Source organism: Dinoponera quadriceps, unplaced genomic scaffold (genome assembly GCF_001313825.1).
Source record: "Dinoponera quadriceps isolate SergipeBrazil2010 unplaced genomic scaffold, ASM131382v1 scaffold5229, whole genome shotgun sequence".
NCBI lineage: Eukaryota > Metazoa > Arthropoda > Insecta > Hymenoptera > Formicidae > Dinoponera > Dinoponera quadriceps.
Window position 1 is genome coordinate 215,418 of NW_014559163.1, and position 24,685 is coordinate 240,102.

Below are 24,685 nucleotides of genomic sequence, written 5' to 3' on the forward strand. Positions count from 1 at the left end.
ATATCCGGGATATTCCGTCGCGCGACGAGCAGGTTACGCGCGGACAACGTTTACTTTCCGCTTCATATCCAAGTACTTAGTATTCATGCGTTATATATGCACACATGTACGGTATGCAGATTCGATATCGATGATGCATTCGCCTCGAATGCAGAAAAGAGAGAGCTTTTATGCGAATTATTAATACCCGAAAATCGACGCGAAATGCCGTACGAGAACGATTTGATCGATGATGCCTTTACGTCGCCCGGGAGAGATATTTTATTACTATGCGTTCTCTTCCGCGAGATAATAGTGCGCGCAAGTGCGAAAGCGGATATGCGGTTTTAAAAACGGAGAGATATTCACCGCTGATTGGATATCGATTTAACATGGAAAGCCTGCAACGTGTTCGCGTGCTCGTCTTCTCTCGTTAAATTTATCGTTGAATATGTTGCTAGGGTAATCAAAGTTTCAATTAGAATTGGGGGATTCGCAACTATCGTTCCGTTTGATCGAAATTAGAGCCTGCGGATTCTCGATTTTTATCTAACCGAGTGAAATATCTGCTACATGAATGCGATTACCGGACTAATAAACACACATCCAATTGCTCAAGTTTGAATAGAGGAGAAAAATTGACTAGCCTATAATAAATGCAAGTATTATTACAGTTGTTTAATTAATTAGGACATTCATTGTGTGCACTGTCATTGTAGCCGCTATTTTCGCGACGACATTTATTTGAACTATGAAGATAGAAAAAGAATGAAGTAGGGCACACCGCAAATTAAAGAGTAATGTGAATAAAAAATTCCTGTTATGAGCCTCCTGAATTCGTTTCTAAATTTTACAGAATATTGTCGTGTATTAAGATACGCTATCATATTCAACGTTAATTCGACCGATAACATACGATATTACCGAACTCACGAGCGTTGATTAAAGCGAGAGATAACAATAGCGAATATAATAAACGCGTGCGAGCGATAAATTTACTCATCGATGAAATGATCGCGATGTTTTAACACGAATCACAGTCTGCGTACAATTGCATCGTCGTTTTGATGAACGAAACGACAATTTCCGTTTATTATTTTCTTGTGATTCGAGTGATGCGACGGAAGATATTTTTACATTCGTGCATTTTCTCGCTCCGTCGTATCTCAAACGGATACGTGCGTTTGTAAACATTTAGTCGACAAGGGAAAATCAAGAATAATGATTTTCTTCGGCGATTTCCCGTGGTCGTAACACCCCGTTTCGCATCGGGGCCCGTTCGCGCGAACGTTTCGCCGCAGCGCCCATGTTTCATGCGATATGAATAATAATCTATAGGATGACTACATCGCGCTCGCATCGCGCCTCACGCAAGCGTGAACCAACGCTGAATTTGTAATTGAATTATACGACGCCTTCCACTGATCATCCGATCGCAAGATCACCAAGATTATTTCGATCCGATTTCAGTTTTCATTCGTCGTTCGACATTCATGAGCGAAATATTCGTCTCTCTATACCTTGGGAAGAAACAACTCGATGGTGTTAATCGCGAAATGGCTTTCAATTACAAATTCCGTGGCGAAAGAGCTCGTGCGAGGTTGGCTCTCGCTCGTTAGGCGACGAGCACGGCAAAAGTTACGCAAATATGTGTAGACAATGTGGGAGAGGGTTGTTGAGGACCGGGGATGTAATTACAAGCGAGGGTGCTTCGAACCTTCGCAGTGGAACCGAACGTTCTACTCGTTAAAGCGCCGGAAATGTCTCAATTATCGCGTCATTCGTGCACGATAAAACTTGTATCTCGAGGAACGATTTAGGAACGATTAGGAACGCGCTATAAATGATATTATTGCGCATACTAGTAGAACATTCGGTACATATCTTATTCAACGGCCACTCGCTAGTCGGCGCAGGATCGAGGAAGCACGTGAATACCGAAATCTTCGAGATAGGAAACTTTTGAATGTGCTTTGTGTTACGATTATTACCTTTCGTTGCGCATCTTCGTGCTTTGTCTTCGTACTCATTCGTGTGCCCACGGAAATATATTACGTTGTCAAAATATTTCGCGCATATGATTCATATTTCATGTATTAATGCAAAAAAAAAGGTAGTGTGTAACATGCGCGTGTTTCGCGATATTGTTTACATTTCAATAAATCGTAGTTGAAATCAGCGCGTATCCGTCTATTATTCGTTGGCGGTAAATTTTTAAGCAAATATCGAACGTTCAAGATTATATACGATTTTTCTTCAAATATATTTTTCGTCTAATTTTTTGAAAGTATCTTGCGTGATATATACGAATATATTTTTCACACAAATCTTGATCCCGATTGTTTAATTATAAATAGAACAACAACACTTCCGCGTGTTGTCGAGGGAATGGAAACCGCTTTCGCGAGATCGGCTCTCCGATTGATATTTATTTCACGAAGGTCCTTCTCGAATTCTAAGATTCACGAGCTTTCTTGAAATCGCCGGTCAAATTTTGCTTCACATTTTTCCGTAACTTTTGGAACGATGCGCCGCGATGCGAGATGCAACGCCCGCATCGAACGTACCGTCCTACTTTGAAATGCAATATGCACGACGATGTTACCTCTCTTGTCGAGGTCGAGTGGACACTCGTTTCCCGTTTGGCTTCATTATTCATCGCAAACAATTGTATACCAGCACGCACACGTAATATCGAGTTAATGTAAACAATCAGATTGATTTAGAGTTTCGATTAGAAGCGAGATTACATCAAAATAATTCACGGGAATGAAGAAAGAAGTAATTACGCTTGGAAAACGATAAAACACATGCCCGTGATACGCATGCCCGTTATCTGGTAAAACTTCGATTCGATGAAAAAAGAAGATGGAAAAACAGACAGATCCAAACTATGCGATTACAAAGTCATAAACTAAGAGTAATAAATCGTGAATACTTTAAATTGATCGTGAACATCACAAATTGAAACACACAACGGTACATGGAGCTTAATTTAAGTCGCGTTTGTATCAATTTGAAGGAATGTAACATCGTGCGCTTCAATGCCGATTGCAAATTGTGTCGCAGAGCAACACGATATAGATTGTAAAAAAGCGCGCGGCGTTAAACGTGTATCCGCTCGATTCCGATGTTTTTTTCTCTCTCGGTAGCATGCTGTACCGCTACGATATGTAGATATATATGTATATATATACATATATATATCCAGATCAACGTGGATCCATAATAATAAAAATCGGAAACAAGACGCAGTGTTGACGAACTTACTTGTTATAGAGCACTATATCGGGCCGCCATATGTGATCGGACGGCACGTGCAACATGTGAACTCCTCCGTATTCCTTCGGCTCCCAGCGCAGTTTGTAGTCGTACCATGACTTGAAACAGCCAATACAACAAATATAAACATATTATTGATATGCTTCTACGTGTTATTGAATCGTTAAATTAATGCATCGCGAAATTCTTGAGTCGCGTCGTAAAGATAAATATTTAAGATGGCTCGTGATTTTAGAGATAATGATTATTTATTACGTCAAAATCATTGCAATTCATTTTGTCGGTAGATTCTTGCATAACATTTTTTGCACGTGTAAGTTGAACGAAATTCGCAAAATAGGATATGTGTTTTCTTCGAAAAATAAAAACAGGATATATCGGTTTTCGATTTCGATAGAGATACCGTGGTCCTCAATTTGATATTTTTCATGTGTAATTCGTGAGAGTGTTCTTAACATTATAATAATTGTATTTTTACTGACTTGTAATTGTATTATTACACTTGGCTTCATACTTAATTCATATATTTATGAAGGAAGCTTATATATGCAGTGACCAACTCCATATTGAAACTAGTTTCATTTAAACGCGATATTAATGCGCAGTAGGGGCAACGTGATGTATAATTTCGATAACTTCGCGATCTCGCTCGACTTTTCCCTTTTTTTTCTGGCCGGTTGTCGCCCTAAAGCCCAGACGTAATTTCTTATGATAATGATTTCTGTTGCTTTGTAAAGTGGTAAAAGCCGCGTTCCCCCGACGGTTACCGTCGCGGACTAAAAACTCGAGAGACAGCGCGGCAGCGTCGCACTTTCCCCCACAAATATTTCCCGCCGGAATTTTCCTTGAAAAACCCTCTTTGTCTGTGATTCAAGTGAGAATTTATTCCGTGCAGCGGGTGAATACTCGAGCAAGCTGCTCTCGCCTTTCTCGCATGTTTTCCACCTTCCTTTCGTGCAAGAAAGATTTCAATAACCATCATATTTTCGGACTTTCGGCAATAGAGCTCTCGTCGTATAGATTGCAATCGGTTGCAATTTTTCTACAGGGAGATATTCAATAAAGAAAAATTTATTCCACGAATTAAAATGCTAAAAGGAAAAATCTATTGAAGATTTTAAATCAAATATTAAGAATTGTTGTTGTTGTTTAATTATACTCCGCGGAAATTGGTATTTAACGCAATTAATATATAAAATTCTTTTAGTATTTTTCAAACCAAACGATATTTTTCGTCGGATATTCCACGTAACGAGACGAAAATCTCTTCATCTATATAAAATTGTTTCGAGTTTTCGCTCGATATGAGGAGAAATTGTACGAAACGTCGTGCGCTCCGTACACGAGTCACGTATGTTTTCCTCCGCAGACACGTGTGTACGTGCAATTTTGCTAGCGTGCGACTGGGGCGTGTGTGCTACCAAAAGGGATTCGAATTTATCCCACGAAGGCGTCAAGTGAAAATCCGATAGCCGCTTGGTCTTTTTTCTCCTCTCGATATCCTCCGGTCGATCATATACGATTGTATAAACCCTTATCGCATAATAATGCAAACGCGTGACTTGCATAACGCGATTCCAATACGGTTAAATAATTGTGTAATAGTTAATAGCGTGAATAGGGCTTTGCGATACGCATAAATAAAAGTGTAATTTTTACATCAACAAGAATTATAAGTAGCGTACTCTTGTCGCGATCGCACTTCGTGAGTAGATGGGGTATCGCACGAAATGCGAGAAATACACACGATTAATTTTAAAATTTGTTTGAAAATCAGAGCGAGAGAAATAATCAAGAATAAGAACGAAAATAAAGAATCGTTTTTGAGGTTACAAACAGTTTATGATAATTTTGTATGGGGGGACATGTAAAAGGAGAGGGAAGAGAAATTCTGACATATTTAATAGGGAATTCACCTTTCGTCTCGCGTGGGACATTGCGAGAGGAAATAACTGGAGTTGCGGCTATTTACATGTCTATTAGTCACGACATATCGCGGAGCGCATATACACGTGATGCAGCTTTCCTAATTACGCGAAACATTCATCTGGGTTAGCTCAACTCGGCAATGCGTACGGATTGGAGCTGTACGTGCGTATGTGTACACGTCCGCGTGGCTTGGTGGTGTTACACCATCGGTAATATAAACCGCGGTTCAAGCACTATAGCTGGTAATTAGGAGATCATCTATAGATGGGTCAATTATTTCACTATATATACTCGGCGCTCTCTCGTCGATGCCATAGATTTCGAGAGGGAGAGAAATCGCGCGTCAATTCATTGATTATCAAATATTTAGAGCAAACACGTGTGCCCATGAACGGAGCTCGTCGCCTTTTTATTTATTCTTTCGGTACAAGAAAGAGGCGCGATATATAAAGTGTCGCTTTAGGATGTACTCGTAAAAATCAGTCGTTGCATCTACGTTTCGCGCCATGCGTCTTCGTGCCGTCGGCTTGAAAATTTGGCACGAGCGTTTGACATTCGCAGTATCATAAATTATTTCCACCTTTGTGTTAATACCGCCATTAATATATTTAATGCACGGTGTGCGCGCGATGCAACGCCTCGTTATACGGTCTGTGCATTTGGAGGGCCCGTATAGATTATGAAGTACGTTGATTTATGGACCAACGTCCGGCCGCATTAAATAAATATTCATATTTCACACGCATCGCGTTACACCCGTTAAGTATTATACCCGTATGATCGATTGAGTGGTGTGTTTACGCACGTTTTATTAATTGAGTAGCGAAGAGAAACGGGGGATAACTCAAAAGGCTCGTGATAATGTTTTGCGTCACTATTACGTCGCGTTGAATGAGGCAACAAAAAAAAAAAAACGCAGAAAAAATATTACAACACAATTTTGACAATTAAAACGCATTTGTGATCGTGTTACTTCCATCCGTTATTGCGAAAATTATTATGTTAACTCAATTTTGCTTTTTATGAGCATTAATAATTAATGGTGATTAATTATTACTTGAATGTATTTGAATGTCAGCGTCAGCGGCATATACATCCAAATTTGAACATTGTTATTAAAATAACCAATCACGGAAAGAAAAGCATGTTTCCAGCCGGTAATGTATCTTATGATTGTAACTGAAACAAACAGGGCTTCTAAATTATTCAGTCGGAGAAAAGTTTCCGCATGATGAAAGAGCCGACGGTGTTCGATTTTACCGAGCCAAGTCATCAACCTCATTGAGTTCACAATTTTTCCTCGCTCATTCGTCCTTTCTTTCGTTCGTTCCTCCGCGTCGCTCGATTGCATCCGGACATGCTCGCACATACACGCTCACACTGCACCTGCAACTGCACACGTGCACATATTCCACTTACGGGGAGCAACTGGAGGAAGAAACATACGTGCTCCGTATGCCGGAAAATATCGAAGCGGAAAATTGTGCATTGGGATTGCGCGAGATTTCATGGAGTCGCTCGAGAGAAGAGGCGAGTAGCTTTCGAGATGATAGCTCGGAGGACGAGAGGGTGGTAAAGAGGGGCAGGGACGGCCAGTTTCGAGTGAGACGTATCCCTCGATAACAAGAGAGGGGCGAGAGAACCATCTGTCTCGAAATATCCATGGTGAATAGCGTTTTACGTATATATACAGAGTGCCTCGAGATCTCTCGCAAAGTCGCGTGGCACTATAAGACCTCATCGGGCAAATCATCTCCTATTTTTCTCAGTCGCTAGTACTTATTATTCACTATTAATTTCCAGCTCGAGTCGTTTCCCTTCACGGCGATTCTTTGCATACATCCACGATTTCTTGTTCGTTTCGCGAAAGACCGCGCGAAACCGATCGCGTTATACTTTTCACATCTCTCATCGATTTTGTCATCCGTTTATCTTCGGATAAAGATTATCTCGAAATAATAATAAACTGAATCGAGCTGCGAAAGCCTATTATCACAAACCGAAAATTGTCCTTAAACTACGTCAACCCCGTATACACACGTGTACGTCAGACGCGTAAAAGTGCGCTCGTGTTAAGTCCTGGAATTGTCGAAGCTTCCCCTTTCTGGTTTATACAACCGCGACGATACGAGCCGGGAAAAAGCGAGAGACTGAGAAAACTGATCGTCTGAGAGCATCGAGGAGGTTGAAGGAATGAGGTAGTTCAGATTGCCGGCAGCACGACTGATCCCGAAAGATAACAAAGCGCAGCTTTCACGCCTCTACGAATTCATGTTGGATACCGCGAGAATTTCTGCGCGGATTTCTTTTCGATCTTTTTTCACGAGATCAGTCATGTCGCGACAATGCAAAAAATAAGGCGCGAATTCGATTGTAAATTTCGTTTGAATAACGCGCGATTCAGATTACAAAAAGTAAATTTTAAATAGAGAAATAGAATAAAAAACTAGAGGTACATATCCCGCGCATATACTAACATGACTAACGCGTTAAGTACCGTGTCGCGCATTAACGCGTATTAAACCAAACGCTCGCACATTTCACAATTCGTGTCATGCCCGTTCTGGACTGACCGTAAACTACGCATCTGAAAAGGGTCACGCGAAAAAGAGACCGGCCAGTTTTACGGCAGTCGCATATATAAATATCCGCATTTTTTTTCATGCGAAAAAATAGGCAAAATCTCTGGTAGCTGCGTCGGACGCGGTTAAATGCGTCTAAAATCTCGTGGCGAGATCACTATAACGCGATGAGAATATCCGTGCAATGTTACGACGTCACTAAAACGCAGTTGAATTATTTAATTATTTTTATTATTTAGTTAACGCTTTCGCGTGTCTCCTTTTCTAGAATTAAATTCTATGAAAGTTGTTGGATGTGCGATTTATACTTTCTCGTCAGCTGAACTTCCGTGAGATCAATCGAAACTCACGTGATATTAAACCATATTAATGTCTCGCTTCATAAAACGTTAATGCGATTTGTAATGTCGGAAACGTATATGTCGCGTTTTCCCGATGTTAGACAGAACGTTTCAGGATGGAGTAGAACATCGATGCTGGTCGATGGATTCAATCGAGATACGACTCGCTACTCTCCCTACGGAGCACGATGGGAATAATATCGTTCGAGGGGAGTTGGAGGATCCGTCTCTCGCGAGAGATGAAACTTCGTGAAAATTCGATTGCCCGGCGGCCGTTAATTAGCGGCCAATTATCGCGGCGAGAGTCTGCAGATGGGGTACAGGACCCGATGGGAATTTCTTCCAGGCAGGATTCAATCAGGGTAGGAGCGCGAGAGGTCCGAGGAGTTCGAACTCTTTTTAGGAGACCGACCGCGAGAGACCGGCGACGGTAAAGTGGATAGTTCACTACTGATTGGGACGATTGTCTATGTCAACTCTTGGATCGATCGAGCTCGATGCTAAATCGCGTCGATCCTCGCGCGGTTTAGTCTTTGGATTTAATCAGAATCAGGGCGCAATCTGTATCTCTTGATGAGTCGACGTTGAACAGGTTCTTCAAACGATCGAGTTAAAACCCGGGATCGGACTCGAGGCACCTTTAATGCTAAATGCTCTTGAACATTTCAATCGGAACATTTAGTCGGGGGGAGCGAAACTTTAACGTCAACTTGTCTTTCTAATTGAGCACGAAAGAAATGTTATTTATATTCTGCTGTACATACTGCATAAAAACACGTTGACATCGAAAATCGCTTTTTCCGACTTACTGCTTGTACAGCTCTAAATTCCCGCAGCAAAATTGTCAGAAATAAATTCCAGTCCGAGCCACTGAACACGAATGTTTATGCACGAGCTGCATTTTTGTATCGGCGGATGCAAACGTAAATGAAGTTTAGATTTATCTGTTTTCCGGTACTTCACCATGTATATATATATACAATAAAAGGGGAAAATAGGGAAAATGGGAGAAAGAGAGGGTACGAAACGTAGGAGTTGTTTTCGGGAGCGGAGTCGATAGCACTTCTCTCTCATGCGCGATGCGGCTCTTCCCTCTGCGACAATGCAGCTTTTCCTCCCACTTCTCGCTCTCGCTCTTCCACCCCCTCGCAGGGTGGAAAAGCGTATCTATCTGAAAAGTTGCGATCCTGCGAAAGCAATCCCGTCGTATCCCGAAGAAGCCCCGTCGGGAATTTCGCAAGAGACAACGCGGCAATTAACGTTGCCGCGAGTCGGCGACTCGAATTGAATCGGCGATCTCGAGAGAAAGTTACCGAGGATGCGAAGTTTGCGCCCCAGAAGTTAAAAAGCGATCCCGATAAGCGACGACGTTTTCATCGGTCGGCGATTACGTCGGCCGATTAGGACTAGGAGGAGCACGGGTCTAATGGCACGCTGAAAATTGGCACGCTGCTGATAATTCACGATGTTTTCTCGAGGACCAGCCACCTCTTGAAACTTGGAAATAAAGGTCTCGAGAAAATCGAACAAACTCACGGCGGTGGTTTCTCTCTTTTCGAGAGATTTTCGCGACTTGAAAATTGATAGCTCGAAAAGGAGACGGATAAAAAAAGTTATATTTACGCATCCCCGTGCAAGAAAACTGTACGAAGTTTGAACGGCGAGCGTGAAGCAAGGTTTTGAGCGGAGCCGAGACTAGACTAGTTCTCCCTTGTGACTCGCGACGACGAGTCTTGGTTTATTTAGCACCACGATCGACGGTGTGCTAAGAGTCAACGTTCCACGCTGAAAACGGAGGCGGACTATCGTAAAAGTCGACTTCGTAGCAGACGACGATAACCGTTTTGGCGCGGGATGATCGGATGCGAACGTGTCCGCCTGCGAATGCGACGGAAGCGTTGCTCTCGCCAAGAAAACGCGGAAGCCAGCTTCGACGTTTCCTCGGGATTCGCGCGGGATGAAAGGATCGCAAACTTTTGCAGGTTTACACGACATGACGTTGTCGGTGTTGAAATAGCGTCGTGACAATCGTGTGATCTACAGTATTTTCCCCGAGATGCGCAAGAAAAATAATACGTTTCGGACGGGAAACTGCGTGATAATTCTCTCTTCGGAAATATTATAACCGTCTGAAAAAAAAATGAAAACTGACTTGTCGTAATCAATCGACAACGGAAAGTCAAAAAGTGAGTCTAAAGGAGAACAGAAGTGTAAGTGTGGTGCGAAGAGAAGGAAAAACGAAAGGCAACGGAAGATAGATGAACTTAAGTTGGACCTGAAATATGATATCAAAAGCAAACAAGAAGGAAGATAAGGAGAGGCCATTGAAAGTTGAAAATTGTGAAGGGCATGAGGAAAAAGGGAACGTTGTTCAAAGCTTCTGGGTAAGAAAGACGAAGAAGAATAACGTGGAGGTGGAGGACAAAGATAGGGCAAAGATAGATAAGGGCTGATCGTAAATGGAGTCTGATAAGCGTGTAAGTGATACGCGAGCTGCGAGATAAAAAGCAGAGAGAGAGAGAAAGGGTGAGGTGGGGCGAAATGCGAGCGAGGTGTTTGCGGATAACAGGCTTGTCGATGTTAGTGCCGTTGCCTATCAATTTATTCTCGACGTATTGACTGCCGCCCGAGCCGTTCAAAAGAACGCAGCTCCGCGTTACGGGTAAGCCCGCGCCCTGAAATCTCATTCGAGATATCGCTTCCACCACCTGTCGACGGCAGATATAGGGAAAGGAGCTTGAATATCCTCTCTCTTTCTTTCGTAGAATTCGAATTTATGAAACACCGAGGTGAAAATAAAATAATAGAACGATCTCCGCGGGGAGCCAGGTGTGCGTTATTAATAAAATACACGCTGAAGGAAGAACAATACCGATGAAACCGAAAGTTAGCAGTTTTGAGCGAATATATTTCAATGGATTTTCGCGAGAAAGAATGAAATTATTATCTCGCCAGCGTGAATTCGACGCAAATTTATTCGTGTAATTACCCGATGTATCGACCGATCATTTTCCACAGTATGCGCGCATTTACACGACGACACAACCGAAACAACGAGATCTCCCGCCGACTTTGACTAATCGTAAGCTCGTACAGGCTATTAGTTAGATACTTTACATCGCTCAATTATTCATGAGAGTGGCGATGTAAAAATATTGGATCCTAAAAATTACACCGCAATTTCCGCGAACGGATCGATGCTCGCGCGCGTGCAATTTGCGAATAATGCCTCCGGTGCTGCCATTAAAATCGATTAATCGTTCAGCTGCCGCGTCGCTTCGTACCGAGGCTATGTTTATGTCATCTGTTCCACGATATCTTTTTCGTCTCTATTCCTTCATTTTCGTTTCTTTTCTTTTCTAATCGTAATCTCACATTACCCGCACAATTAAGGAAGTTTGCAGGGCCAGCTGGCGACGTACTTCGCTGCGTAGTTTAATTCGTTTTCGTGCTCGAGCAAGGAGAAGTAATTTCGCTCGCGGGCTCGTCGATATGTACGGGGTCGATTTTGTGGCGAAATTAAACCGGCAACTCTGCACGTACAAGGGAAAAGCTCTCCCGTAGGTATTTCGCTATTTCGTCGGAGTAAATCGCGCGGGATACTGGCATGCGCTTCCGTATTACGTAAGAAACTTTACATTTGATATATCGGGAAATGTTACGTGACGGGGATGTCTTTGGATATTTTGATATCTCGTGGCACAGTCAATATTCGTGCCCTACTATTGTCACTGTTATCTTTCCGAAGTAGAGTATATAAGACGAAGTGAAGAAAACGTGTGACGCATATCGTAAAAGTAGATGAGGAGAAGCAAAATCATCGTTTTTATCCTAAGTACTACGTTTGCATCTGTTCCCCTTTTTACTCGCGTCGCACTAGCCTACTTAGGGGAATGTTTAGCGATATAATCAGCTTCCCTATGTATTCATAGACATTTTCGTACACGACGGCGAACTTATCACATACGAAACCTTATCATCGCGTAGACGGCGAAATAAACGCGAAAGGGAGCGAGGATGCGCAAGCAGAGAATACCGAGGGCGGAAATAAACTTTTTATTGCGAGCTTCCGCAAATACAGTCTGCCGTAAAAACTAAGGAAAAGTCTCGTGGCAGTACCATGTATTCGCGTGAAACATATATCTAAAAATCCGTGTTACAGCCGAGTATAGTCTATGATCTACGGTCTATACAGACGTGTCGTTAGTAACGGATTTTAATATGAAAATGCCCCTTTAATCGTCCGTTAATTAAACGCTATTGTCCAGAGAGAAAAAATATTCCGTTGATTTTCGAAGCAAGGATAAAATTGGCGGAAGAGTTCGTAAACAAACATCAATGATCATAATTTTGGAATATTCCACATATAACGGCTAAAATGGTCACATTTTGCGCGAGTAAATGGCTCGTTCCTTCATAATTACGCATTTATTCGTCCGCGAAGCAATTTAATGTTCGATAAATCACTCGTAACTTTCAATCGCCCAAATTCCACACAACCCGTGTATTATTTGCGCATATGCGAGAAATCTCGTATCTCTTTTCCGCTTGTATTTTTCCAATATTTATTCGAAGGAATAAAATCTGAAAGAAATTAAATCGTGAACTACGAGGAATATGATAAGGATATATACGACGAGAGAGACGCTAGCATGTTGATATTAAACGAAAAAAAAAAAAAAAACTATTTCTTGCGCAACGCAAGAGCATCGTGTAGCCGGAGTCTCGTTACTGCGTGTCACGCGTGCAGCATATTGCATTGGAAGGGAATCGGTTGGTTACGTAGTTGCATGTCTATACCAGAGCATCATGAGACCAGGGACGATTGTCAATCCAGGTCAATATCGTTTCTCGTGACACTTCCGTATTGACAGCATCAACGTTACCGGTAGAGCGTTTCGGTTGTACCTTAATCATATATGTATTATAATAATATCACAATATGCAAAGAAAATTACATATCGTTACAGTCAGACCTTCCGACTCGATTTCGCGAACCCTCGTTAGGGAGAATATATTATCTGAACCGTTGGAGGAGTAAAGCGTGTATTTAAATTGCTAACGCGCAGGAACGAGGCTGCGGAAAGTGCCGTGTGTACGAATATACGATTGATAAAATCTTAGATGATAAAAGCTCGCTATCACTGTATTCGATGAATCGAAAGCGACAGGCGACGTAACAGGGACCCGGTGAAGACGGTCCTGAGAAGGAATGGGGGAGAGGATGAGACGAGGCTGCAAGGGTGCGGCAGGGTAACACTAACAGTAGTCGAGGGCGGTAGGATGTGGTCGGTCGCGAGGGTAGAGAGAGGGTGGTTTCGACGTTGAAGGATGGCGCGTCGCTGCGAGACGCGCCGGGAATGCTTCGCCACGTAGTACACGTACAACACGCGCGCAAACAGAAATGCAACTCGCACGACGAGCCGCATCCCCGACCGAGAGACGATCCGCGCGAGCCATATGAATCGCCTCGACGTATGAATCGTTCGGCGACGAATAGCTCTCGATGGGTACGGCGTACTCTCGCCCTTTTATCAGATGTCGAAGTATCACCGTCGCGACGCTCTACACCGAAGTGAATTTTGCGTGAATTTCGTAGCGAGGAAGAGCTTCGAGAAGGAGCTCGACGTTGCCACGAAAGATATGCAATGATGGGAACTCGATTGTGTGTTTCTCGAGTACTAAAATATTTGACTAAACTCAAAGTAAATAAATTAATTTGTAGAGTGAATCCCCCCTTGCCGTCGAAAGAAGGGAAACGGTTTCTATCGATAAATTAACGATTGAATTTCCAAGTATTCTAAATGCTTGACAACGACGTGCAATTTAGTCCGATAATGTCGCATAAACACATCGATTAATATAAACGCTAGAGACAAAGCGTAGTAAATTGAGTGATGTTTTACTAATGCGCTTTAGATGCTCTCGGAAACATCCTTTATTACCGTCTCAACATCTTTGAAATCCGTTAACGAGAATGGGCTTACTCGCGTTGCATCATCGCAGAGAGACGTAATTGTTATGCGTTAATCGACGCCTTAATTATTCTTCAATTACGCTCGCTGATACGCTCGTTGTCTGGTTCCCTCATCGTCTAGCCTCGATTCGCTTCCCACCCCGTCTCGTTCTTCCGAGCATTCTCCGGTAAAGAGCCGCAACGTCACGCAGACGTACCGGCGTAATATAAGTAATTTGCAGTTACTGCACCGCCTGAGTAACGCGAAGTAGCAAAACAGCCGTCGTTTCCCGCGAAGGCGAACATCTCGGTTGAGCCATTAATTTCCTCCCTTCTAAGGTTCGTAACGGTCCAATTACGTGCCGCAACGAATTGCTTCCGATTCTTTCCGTTGAACTTTGCGTGTCACCACGCGCCTCAAACAGAGAACGATCTCTCTTCCCTTCTTTTTTCAAATATTTCACAACTTATGTTAACGATATTAACGTTGTTATTATTCCACACACAGCTCACAATTTAAATTGCCCCTCCTCCTCACTCTCCGCTAAGTCTCCGTTGAATTATGTTTAAAGTTTAAAATTTTTATCTCGCGGCAAGTTATACGCTTGTGAAGAATCTCGGGGAAGATGTAGAAAAAAGAAAAAGAAAGGACAGATAATTTAGAAGTAAATTATTTATCGCTCACCTGTTCGACCCACAGATTCGTCGTCATGATTTGGTTCTTCAAGTTCTGTAACAGAAACGATCGTATGTTGTCTTATTAAGAAGTAAGAATCGTACATTTATGATTAGTTACGGTAATGTGTGTCGAGTTATTTATTAACAGTCTACTCTCTTTCATCAAGTGGTAAATATAAATAGCCGATATCGACACGTCGCGAACTTTCGATGATATTTCTCGCGATGCTGTTCGGAACGTTTTCTGCAGAAAGTCCCGGCTCCGTTGCTCCTTTTTGCAGCTGTCATCGACAGTGCATTGTAATTTCCGGATTCAACGCCGGCCCTCGACTAATTGGACCGACTGGCTGCTGGTCGGGCGCACAGATGGAACTCGGCAGCGGTAATCCCGATTATGGACTGCCGGTATGCGATTTTGGACTTTCCGCTATTTCATGAATCTCCGACATTCACAATTCGGATGTGTAGTGGCACACGTGGAATCCGCGCGCGCGAGCATCTGTGTGCATACGGTCGCGCAAATCTAATCCCGATTGAATGCGAACGACGTGTGTCGGAAACAAGTTTGTCCTCGAATACTTCTGCCATAGTGGACGCGATTACCGTTGACCTTTCGATATGCGTGTTACAAACGATTACTCTGGTGAAGATACAATATTCACTTTTATCGCCATAATATTATAATGGGATAAACACTAAAGCTGTATTAATACCGTATTAACTATCGTAATTACCAGCGTGATCGACGTCGCTTCAACACCGCAGATTTGATTTAACAATACGTTATTATTGCGTGAATTATGACCTAATATTAAGTTATTATGGTATTGTATTAATGTATAAATTATGGGTCAGTGCGCCTAAACTCCGTGAATATTCGCGTCCAGTCGCTCGCCCGTGACTTTTTTTAGTTTCGACTATGGCGACGCGGCGGCAGCAACTTTCGTAAACTGAGCCACAGTTTACGACACATGAATTTTGTCGGAGCAATAAATATGCGCAGTTATGACGTTTCCGTCGTGACGTCGATGAGAAGGCGCCTGACGGGGTAATGATCGCGGGAACATAGTCGCTGCAAGTGTCGGTATTGAATGGATATTCACCGTGAATTATTCTCCGGGCGATAGGAAGGCGCATTGCATTCACATGCAAATGCAATAATACCGATATAGCTTTGCCCTTTCGTGCGTACGTACGTCCCGATGAATCACGCATGTAAATGTAAGGAGGACTGTGGGTGCAATAACATGCGTCAAGAAATGTCGTCGATAATAATATATTCGATATAATATAACATACTCTCGTCGTCGATATAATTATATACTCCGTATATAATTCTTATTTATATAATTATAATCCCTTTTTATATATCACACATATATCTCGTTAGGCGAGCCGTACATAAAAGCATGAAATAGACCACATGTGAGAATGAAGAAATGATATTGTAATGAAACGCTCATTTTGGACGTCTAGAATTATCCAAGCCGTTATTATTGTAATTTTTCAACAGTGCGTATATTTTTTCAATGAATCGGACTTTCAAAATTATCCTCGTATCATATTCAACGTAAGATATTACGACTGTTTAAAAACGACAGAAACATTTGTTTTCCCGGCTGAAGGAAAGGCGATATTTTATATATCGCCGCTCTATTTTTCCTCGTCGTCACCTCACGCACGATACCGGAGCAAATGTCGAATCACCGCCGCGACGAACGAGGTTCGCAATTAGATTGTGTTTTCGCGAGATTACGACGGCGACGCCGCATCACCGTGATTATAAAGGCCGCTAATTAATTCGGGCGCGTTCGATATACCGGAGCGTCGTTCGCCGCGCGAAATTAATGTCGCGTCGATTAATGCAGCCGCGGGAAGCGGAAAATTCCACATCTCGGTTCGAATTTCCACGCCGATACGAGAACGAGCGAGCGTGAACGAGGAAATATAGCCGACAATTGAGGCGATTGTTTATAATAATCTTGCTCATAGTAGCCTAACAATAGAATAGCAAGGATATGTGTAAAACCGATGTGTAAAACGGTAACACAGTAACTCATTGTCAGGATCGTTATTGTGCTGTACTATAATCGTCGGCGATGATACATTCGACGTCACAATACCGTCAGCAACGAATTGATCGCAGCAATAACGCAATAGTGCACTAGCGCAACGTAGTGCTGCTAGTAATTACTTAACGATCGTTTATTATTGTTGTCGCGATTAATTCATTGCGTTAATCAGGCCGCGACACAAACGGAAACCGAAAAAACAGTAATTCCGAACTATCCTGCATCGATTCCGCGACATATCGCGAATTGCGCGAGCGGGTCGAACGAAGGGGCGGGTCGCGGTGTGATTGGCAAATTACTTTACATGTAATTAAACTCTGATTGCGGCGAAACGGTCGCACCATACGCTCTCGCGTGTATCCCCGTGCTCTCCCATTAGCGCGAGCACTCAATATGTTAATTGATTCGAGCATACGCGACGGATTTTGGCTCACTTCGGTCGGTACGCGCGTGGATAGGTATTTTAACATTGTATGTCATGGTGTTCATGGTGGGTCGTAAATGGAAAATTCCTGTTGGCTTCTGCGTGTAGACGCAAGTATGTATCCGCTCGCTCCTAATTAATCCCCACGTCATGCCGGTATCGCACTAGTTAGTTGAAAAGAGGACGAGATCGCTGGTTTTGCTAATGACCGATGATTATTGTCGGACCTTCCAATATCCGTATTGAAAATTGGCGAGCTGCTTAATAATTATGAACGATACGAATCGCTTTGAATATTATTCGAAATCTGACAACTTCAAATCTCTGAAAAGAGTCTTGAGTTAAATTTTGCTGTATAAATTATATTGTTATAGCAGTTGATTTCTTCAGTTACAGCATGATTTCCAGAAAACCTGACGTATCAAGAAATCTAATTTCTCACAGACGTAAATCGTAGTAAATCGGATGAATCTACTCGTATTTATCGCTCGTTACAATATTTATATTTGGAATTTCTTTCTCTCTCTCTCTCTCTCTCTAATAAATCATATCGTGAAATTTACTCCGAAAAACTCAGTTCGTTTATATTCATATTCATCGTCCTTTTGAGAAGTCATTGAAGCGGAAAAAACACTCTACCTCATATCCTGCCGTCTTATATCCGAGTTAACTCTCGTAATGGTCACGATGTTGCAAACGCATCGTCGTAAAGGCGACATAGTCAGCAGCTAGTGTTGTCAGCGAGCGAATCTAATTTGTATTGCTCTGCGACAGTGTAACGTTGATTTAACGCGATTTTGATTTGACAAGATGTAAGGTCTTGGATAAGATTTGCACGAGCTTTTCTCGAAGCGATCGAGAGGAAAATAAGAGAGACGTGCCTTCTAATCAACGGACGCTTCTATCAGGGCAGAATTGGCGCAAATGCAGTAATTTTACCTAGTGCATATATAATGGAAGAAATCACATCCATTTCCGACGAATAGAATAATAAGAATAGTTCTGTATTGCTTCGTAAAACCTTGAATAATTAATGTCCCGATAGTTTTGAAACATACAGAATTTAAATATATTTAAGAATGAATAATAATATATTTATAGTGTCTAGTTTAATTAAAAATTTCCTCCCAATAAGAAGAAAACGTGCGATTCCGATAAACATCTCTCGCTGCTGTATGCATTTTTCCGTTTTTTTCGTGTAAATTCATCCTACGAAGAGGATGAAGTACGCAAATATTATTTTTAAGCGTTGCATATTTCGCGCTGCGGGTTTCGCGTTGCATCGAACACCGTGCGTGATTTTCGAGATTAATTAGTGATCGGGAATCACGCGAAAGCAGAAAACGTTACGAACGCGATTGAGTTACGAAGGTTTCTTTGCGATGCTTGGAAAGTGCGGAAAGAGAGGGAGGATTCCAGAGAATAATTCCTTCGTTTCTGAAGTCGTAAATCAAGATGACTGATTGTAGTGGCAGCTGAGTGGCAAAAATAAATGTATGCTCAGAACGGTTGGCAGCGGGGGGATGAATAATACTCTGTTTTGCGACGTTGAATATTTAAAATTGCTGAATATTCACGAAACGCGCGAAACGTATCGGCGTTACAACATGGAGTTACGCGAGGCGCCATTTTTTTTTTTACGGAAGACCTCGAACGATCGTGAATGATTCCGAGGGGCCGTGGTTTTCGCGTTAATAATATTTTCGTAATCACGCAAGTTTCGCCGGCTCTTTCGCACAATAAGTGCCCGTAGTCGTGTTATTCGCGCAGCTTTGTGAAAATATAAAATGTATTCCGCTACCGAGTGTTCCTTGTTTACGCTCATCGAAAGAAACTCAATATGTTCAGTATTTATTGCGCTAATGAACACGTATTGAACGTAAAGTGCCGATCAGTGCAGCAGACGTGAATTTGACGTGAGCTATTCAGTCAGAAGCAATAAGATCTTTTAAGCGCATTCAACCGCAATAATCAAGAGGTATTTCGCTGATCGCAAAACTGAATTTATCATTATCGATCGACGTTCAATTTCATTCTTTGCTCTTTTTTTTTCTCACTGTGTATCAGATGTAGAAAATGAGTGCTGTGATTTTCCGCGCCGCTTCCAAATATCTGATAAAATATTTTACGCCGTTACAAAATATGCGTTATATATTGCATACGCGCGCGCATGCACGATTTTTTATTAAAAAATATATAAAAATTTCACGAAATAATGTAGTTTATCATTATCTTTAGGGGACATTTTTTAATCATTGTTTCATCGCCGACAATCCTATATTCATTCGAATACTACACATTATGAAATTTGTAATACAACTTAAACGAATATTTATATGAATTATAAAATATTGTACCGAATTAATTATAAAATAGTATTGTATGAATTGTGAAATTTTCATGAAATAATTGGAGGACACCGTCTAAATATGACGCAGCATACCGCGCGCCGTGCAACCAATTAAAAAGAATTATTTCATCAGGAACTCGGTGCACTTAAAAAGAAACTTTTGGGTCATGTAGAAAGAAACTCGTTTATTTAAAAGTTTCTGGTTGGAGCAGCGCAGAAAATCCGCTCGTGTGAGGAGGAATGCTCCGTGCTCTTAGGCCTCCCGGGGCTTTACAGTTCTTGTTGCTTCCAGCTTCCACGCGATATTCGCGTGACGAGTAGAGCGCGTCAAATTTTACGCCGCAGACTTAAACATGCTGTTCTTCTGAACATGTTTTACTATAGGGGTGGCGTACATGTGAATATCATGTGCCTCTCAGAATGCACTCGAGATATGCGTTCGACATAACTGGAGTCCGCTTTTTTAGAACCTCTCTGACGCGAGCACAGGTCGCCGATAAAAATGAGGTCAACGTGTGGTACGAACTGTCTCAAAATAAAATTGAAATTTTAAGATCGCAATTCAGCTTGGCAACACTACAGTTTGTACGCGCGCGACAATATGTAAAATTTGATAAAACCTAGTCGTTGCTACATGTAGATTACACCATAACGTAGTTTTCATTTCTGCTCAACGAATTTCTCGCTAATCGACAAATGTCTCGCATTGTGTTTACATATTCGATAAATATATAATTTGTCAAAATTCTTTGTTTTTAACAGTTGAAACTGAAAAATTATCGATTCTATTATATTTTGTTAAAAAAAGATTTTAATAACTCGTGTAACTCTTATGTAATAAGAAATATATTGAGAAGTCTACGGAACGTGGATGAAATGTGGATCAATCCTTTCGTCGAACCGCGGTTATACTCGAATCGCCGTGCGCGAATCGTAATTGAATATCCATTCGTATCGGCAGCCCTCGACGTAGCCACATTTTTGTAGCACACCACCGAAAAATTTACATATTTATGAGCAAATCCTGGTCTTCGTAGAGCGCGCTTTCCCGTGTGTGTTGCTCGTACATGTACGTAGATGCACGAGTACTCTCGACGAGTACTCGCGTCTGCTGAAGATACAAGCTCGCTCGTTCCTTCCCTCCCTCGCTATTACGCAAAAGTTGCTTGGCGATTTCAATGCATATGTATTTATATGCGCGTTTATCTGCATAGAACAAAACTAGATTGAGCGATGAGACCTCTCTGAGCGCGGTAAAAGATCTAACTTAATTCGCTCGATAGCTGAGAGATTCGTTTTCTCGTTTCGTTATTTTCACTTCAGCCTTGAATGGACACATCGTTATAAATCCCTGAATTTAATCGGCATGCAATTAGTCGTATGCCTTGCTTAAAGTTATAAGATCGAAATTTTTGCCGGTCAGGATAAACCTCGTGACCGATCGCGATCACGGACACATACTGGAACGATGTGGGTCATCATGCTGATCATTATTATCGCGATAACCCACTTGAAGCTTGCGCATCGGTATCACGGCGTGCTGAAGGGCGTAGTTCACGCTAGCGAGTGCTCGGGGTAGTTATCGCAAAGGAATTCCGGTCCCAGAAGTGGGGATAAATAGATAGTGTTTGATCAATGAACGAAGGAGTAGCGCAAAGGGGAGAGCAGGAAGGGTAAGGGCGTTCGCAAAGAGGTCGGAGGAAGAAAAAGACATAGAGTGTCCTTCGCGAATGTTACACGAAAAGCCACTCCAGTGACCGACTTCATGTGTCAATTGAGATACTTGTGATCGCGGCCCGAACACTTAATCGTCGTATACGTCGAGACGACGCAAACTCGAAATCCGTGCAATGTATAGAGAGAACGCGTAATTGTGATATAGCCGCGAAATATGAAAATTGCCGCGTAATCCTGCGACGAAACGATTAAGGATTTTGTGGGAGATCGTTACAGTCGACCCAGAAAGAGAGAGAGAGAGAGAGAGGAGGTATCCTTAGATACCAGGATATGTGAAAATTGTACCCGGGGAAAATGTTAGATATTCGAGATCGGTCATAGATGGAAGATTAATGAAGATCGAAGTCACTGATATATATTAGCGAGCGTGCTAGACAGCTTCTTGCCGTAATTTCACATTCCTGAGTGACGGAGGCGAAACGACGAGATTCATTATGATTTCCATCATCTGTCGTCTGACTCTCGTCTTCGTCGCTCAGACAGCTCGATTAAGCCCAGCACGGTAGTGTCAATCTGGTTGACTCGTCTCTAATCATGTTACGTTCCTACAATTACGAGTTCCCGTATGTAATTTTACTTATCCATCGCTAGCGACTAAAGATGAGTGTACGGAGGGAAACGGAAAGACATAGAGAAAGAACTTGTCGTATCACTAGTAATTTTTAATAATTCAATTTGCGCGTCTTCATTTATATATATATATATATATATATATATATATATATATAATATATATACATGTTCTCTTATTGTAATTTATTACATTTACGTAGCGCCAAATATCTGGACGAAAGTGATAGTGTTGTTATGTATGGCATTTTATAAAAAAATATAAACCTTTCTTCTAAAATATACGTACGCGTAGAGGTAATACTTCTCTCACTCTATGCCAGATATATCGACGTAATTATTAGTTCGCGTCGTTAATCCGACCTAGTATGCGCCTCCCGACGCATTAACCGTACTAGCAGTGCATAATCCTGTCTACGGCCCGCGCAGTATCGTCGTAAGAGCCGATCGGCGGCTTTCCATTACCATTGCGCCGGTCTGTACATTCATCCGCGAAGCTATAACTTGGTCCGAGTAAACGGCAGCCGTTAGCTATTCATATCGAGGCAACATCGTAGGTTTCTCGCCACTTTCGTGGATTAGCGAGCAGTTTATCCCTTTTGATGGCCGACATCTAACGCGCCGCGTATTTCGCACGAAATGATTTTCATTTACGCGGCGGCACGTTCGCGTCTAGGAGGGAGGATTAGAGATAGGATGAGAATAACGTACGCGGCTGATCCACGCGCTTCATTGTGATGTATCATGTCTATACACAAAGGACGGAAAGATACGAGCGGAAAAATGTATTCCTTTCTCCCAAAGAAACCAAGATTCAGATACACACTTTCGATATAAATTAGGCAGACACGGGCGAAAATTTAATTCGCTATTTAGTTCGACGGAGAGGATATCGGAAAACATTGCGTTTCTGCGTCTTCTCAATTGACAATTTACTCATTTTGTCTATTTATAATAGGTGTATCGTAAGCGTGGGCTATTAAAAGAATAAAGAAAGAGAAGCGGCTTGGCGATTAAAAATTCAAGTTTCAGATTGAATGGACCACTGTTACATCGCGACGAGGCAGTTGGCTCTCGCGGATGAAGTCAGCTGGCGATCTTTTTAAACTAAAACGTGATAACCGCAAGTCTTTCTGACGAGAGAATAATTTATCAGCCGAGCAAATGAAGCAGGGCTCCTCACAGTGATAGGAGGATGAGAAGAAGAAGAAATGCGAGAGAATTAATAAATAATTTCTTAATGCAACGTGGCGTTTTCGCTGCGCGGCGCAGTTTAAACGAGCGAACTTTCGAGACTCGGCAAACGAGAAGCGGTGTGATTACGCGTCTCATGGGCCGAAACATTCGGTATGTGCGTCTACCGGCGCTGAATTTTGGATTTTATCGTCCGTACTTGCATTCACTGGTCTTTTCTGTAATGTCTGATGTCTCAACTACATAAGCTGTCTGACATTAAAAAGCAAGAGGGAAAATCCGCTTTTTAAGTATTTGCGAGTTCAATTCTTCGATCGATTTGAAGTAGAGTTTACATCGCAAACGCAATTACATAAGTCTTAAAAATTGGAACGCTTGACGATGCGAGAGATTATTGTCTTTTCGGGATAATTGGCTTAATTAAAGGTATCTACAAATTTCGTTAATAGAACAAGAAATATCTTTTCCGCTCCGTGGTTAGTCTAATAATGACGCATGCATTCTCGGAGAGAGAGCATCCGGAGAAGCGCGATGCAGCAGCGCGAGTGCAGTCTGGCCATAAAGCAAATATCCGGTTCAATAATTACGTAAATACCATGCGCCGCTGTCGTACCTTCTCGCACGGGGATGATGTAGAGATCCGCCGAGGGACTTTGGGATTTGCACGAATAACCCTGTGCAGGCTTTACCGTTAAACGTTCGGCGCTGCCTTGATTTTAATGATTAATGGCTACACGGCTTGCTAATAATCGCCGCTAGGCCGTTTGCGAGCTGGAATCAAATTTCCCCCTCTCATCCAACGCGGCGCACCGACGAGAGTAAAATTGTTTTCAGATAAAACAGCTGAAATCCGAATACGACATTTGAAAAATAATTAAAAGAGTCGGTGTAAACGGTATGTTTTTTAAAATAGATTAACCTAGCAGGAAGAATAATGATACGCGTGTAAAGTTAGCCGTTCCTCACCGGAAATCACGACTGCGTGTTTAACTGCACGTATGATTGTCCGTTTAGCCGTATTGTAGGTTCATTTCAACGATAGTATGAGAAGCGAACAGTTTTTTTATTATTTTATTTAAGCCGTCTCGCATGGTCCGCATTTCGGTCACGAAACGGCCATAAGAATCGGGCGCAAATGAATATCCCGCGCTAAAGTTCCCAGAACTTTCCGCTTCGTTCCTCGCCCGACGGCACGACTTAAGTTGTGTTGTGCGACGCAGGAAGCAACGCTCGCGAAAGTTACACGAGCCAAGTACACCGCGGACTGCCATTAACTCTCGTAAGACGCCCCGGGACTCAGGCCTAATTTGCGAGGTTCATGAATTTAAAATATCCCTCGAGTAACCGAGTTAACATCTGATTAGAACCAATCCATCTCTCTTCGGAATATTAAAGCCGCGGAACGATGTTTTATTTCCACGCATTTCCCTCATCGATATTGACGATAATGCGAACCGTTGGGGGATATGACACGCCCTATCTAAATTGAACGTCACGAACGTAAGTTGCGAAGGAAGAAAAGATGATATGAAAAATTTTCTAATTTCCGAGCTTGATATTCCCGAGAACGAGATCTGGCGGTGAGGGAAAA

The 24,685-nt window shown here is 42.2% G+C and overlaps 1 protein-coding gene across 2 annotated transcripts in view; it reads right to left on the minus strand.

The window, feature by feature from the left end:
* Positions 1-24,685, minus strand: part of LOC106750206 (acetylcholine receptor subunit alpha-like) — a 129,420-nt gene that overhangs the window by 68,701 nt on the left and 36,034 nt on the right. For both annotated transcript variants that reach the window (XM_014630371.1, XM_014630372.1), the window contains 2 exons: positions 14,755-14,799; positions 3,250-3,359 (listed from right to left, as the gene is read on the minus strand). In XM_014630371.1, coding sequence (XP_014485857.1) covers positions 3,250-3,359; positions 14,755-14,799 — 155 coding nt within the window. The remainder of the gene's footprint in view (positions 1-3,249; positions 3,360-14,754; positions 14,800-24,685) is intronic.